Here is a 2765-nt window from a genome sequence, read left to right on the forward strand (position 1 = left end):
AAGCTGTCTCGTTACTTCCTGTTTTGCCACACAAAACATTTTTTTTAAAAATGAAGAAGTATTTTTGTGTATAAGTGAACAGCTTGAACGCCAAGGCCTCACGGGAACCACCGATCAGCACCGAGCCAAAAGAATTAGCACTCCGCTGCTGCATTCTGGATTCTGATTGGTCAGAAGGCGTTGATTTTTTTTTTTGTTTAGTTTTCTACAACAGCAGCTCTGACAGTTTACATTAAAGCGCTCGTTATATTAATGCGTCATGGTTTCTATAGCAACAGCGTTGATACGGTGCCGTTTTCTGTCAAATATTTAACGTATACGGAAGGAGTCTCCAGTTTCAGCGCTTTGAAGGTAACGCTGCAACTTGAAGTTCACGCTTCTGCTCCTCTGTGTGTACTTAGAGGAAGAGAAAGAAAAAAAAACGAGAGAACGGATGTTTATGACGAAAGATCGAACTATACTTGTATGAATGGATAAAAACGTACAACGTGTTGAACTTTAATAAACAAAAGAGGAATAACACACTCGGGCACGTGCGGCTGTAGGAAAACGATCAACTTCCGGCCGTTGAGAAGAGTTTTATCTGCGTGATGTTTACATTTTCAGCCAGGAATTTTTGTACACATCCTTCATCCTCTGACAAATATCTGGAGCTTGTTCTGATCCGTCTCCGTGACAACCAGCCCTGGTATAGCAGCGTTCACGAAACACATTTTCTTCTCGACATACAGTAAATCCCTTGTCACTGAGAGACAGAACCGACGACACATTCCGTTACAAAACACAACCGCTTTATACACCGACGGCCACACGGCCACACCCTGCTCTCCTCCTGCTGCTTTCTGCGCGGTGAAGAAACCCTTTCACTCGTGTCCTTCATGCATTTAAACAAACCCCCCCCCCCCCCCCCAGAAAACAGCTGAAGGAGAGTAGAGATAATAAGCATCATGCAAGTCCTGTCCACTTCCTCCTCCTCCTTCTAGGAAGGAAACAGAAGGCACCGTGTTTCCAGATGTTCGGGGTGTAAAATGGCGTCTGCTCTCGTTGCTCTTCTCCGCTCTCCTGGTTAATGGGTGAAGGATAAACGTGTGACGGAGGCTCCACGCCGAGACGTCAGCAGCAGCTGGATCTTTATCCGTCGCTGGATTTCCTCAGCCACTGGAAGAAGCGCTCTCTGTAAAGCTGGTGCCATTTCACGTTGGCCCGGACGACCTCCAGCGCTCGGGAGAACGCAGACGCGGAAGCTCCAGCGGCGCTCGTCTGGAGGAAGTCCTTCAGCTGAGGACAGAAAAAAAGGAGGAAAGGAAGAGTCTCGGCTCATTTCCACAACATCCCGAAAAACACCTTACGTCCTTCAGCTTCGTTTCCCCTGAGGGTCAGTGACACGACCGTTCAGACGTGCTGAGAGAAGAACGAGACGTGAACGGAAACGTGGCCTCGGCCTCCACGCCGTATCACGCGCGTGTGTGTGTGTGTGTGTGTGTGTGTGTGTGTGTGTGACTGTTTTAGCGTTAGCGCTTTAACCGCAAAGCCATTTCCTGTCTTCCGTTAGCGCTGAATAGAAAACGTGTGAAAGGTGACGTGAGATCGTCCCTCTGAGGAAACGTGAAACAGATTTAAAGCTCGGAGAGGTAACTGTTAGCTGCTAGCTGTGATACAAGTGTGTGTGTGTGTGTGTGTGTGTGTGTGTGTGTGTTTTAGCTCCATCCTCACCTCATCGAGTTCTCTCTGCGTGTTGAGGAACTCCGTCACTCCGCTGATTAATTTGGAGTTTAGAAATAAAGCCTCGCCGAACCTGTACAGGAGGAGAGTCAGTCACGATAACGCTCACACACACACACACACACACACACACACACACACACACACACACAAACACACAAACACACACACACTCACACACTCACACACTCACACACTCACACACACCTGGAGTTCAGCTCGTCCCACTTCTCCCTGAAATATCTCCAGGCTAAATGGCGTGCGTGTGGGTTGCGGCCGACGTGGACGATGACGTCGATCACGTCTTGATCCGGCACCAGGTCCGAGTTTAGAGACGCGTTCAGCAGTCTGGAAAAAACGTGTGCAAACAATTCGGGAGCAGATAAACACCTACACACACACACACACACACACACATGCACGCACGCACGCGCTACTCTTTTTCTTTCTCTACACAGTCAATAGACTGCTTCCTGTTCTCCTTCCAGCTGTGTGACGCTCGGAACAGCACGTCATCACCTCCGTTTACTCGACTGAATCCTCACGCTAACCGCTAACGCTGTTCTCACTTCCCGCTCGACTCTGCTGCGTGTGATGGAGTGAGATTATTCACTTCTACACACGTATGAAACGTTTCTCGTCCGTTTACACGTGCGGATTGAGTTTCACCGGAAGAACGTGCACGCGCTAACAGCCTGAAGACTTCAAACAGACGTCCTGTTAATATTCCGTGTAGCTTCTCGCTAATCCTGATCCGAGTTCTTTATTTAAAATGAAAAATCTGTGTGTGTGTGTGTGTGTGTGTGTGTGTGTGTGTGAAGTCAGATCCTGGCGTCTGTTCCTCTGGAGCGAAGCAGGAGCTCGGGGAAGGCGTGACGTCATGATGAGAGGTGAGAGGAGGAATAAGAACCTGTGGAGCAGGAAGGTGTTGTCGCTGCAGGTCAGGGCCTCCAGCAGGACCTTCTTCTCCGAGACGGCGCTGGAGGACTGAAACTTCATCCACATGAAGTCCCACACGTCCTCGTCCATCAGAGACACGCCCG

General features: G+C 49.3%; 1 protein-coding gene across 1 annotated transcript in view; it reads right to left on the reverse strand.

Moving 5' to 3' along the window:
* Window positions 1-908: 908 nt before the first annotated feature.
* LOC128622956 (thyrotropin-releasing hormone-degrading ectoenzyme-like) overlaps window positions 909-2765 on the reverse strand; it is a 63872-nt gene continuing 62015 nt past the window's right edge. Inside the window, 4 exon segments of the mRNA XM_053649729.1 lie at window positions 909-1278; window positions 1714-1795; window positions 1930-2070; window positions 2633-2765. The exon segment at window positions 2633-2765 is cut by the window's right edge and continues 35 nt beyond it. Of these exon segments, the coding sequence (XP_053505704.1) occupies window positions 1132-1278; window positions 1714-1795; window positions 1930-2070; window positions 2633-2765 (503 nt within the window). The 3' untranslated portion in view covers window positions 909-1131.

Source organism: Ictalurus furcatus, chromosome 19 (genome assembly GCF_023375685.1).
Source record: "Ictalurus furcatus strain D&B chromosome 19, Billie_1.0, whole genome shotgun sequence".
In the NCBI taxonomy this organism is placed as follows: Eukaryota; Metazoa; Chordata; class Actinopteri; order Siluriformes; family Ictaluridae; genus Ictalurus; species Ictalurus furcatus.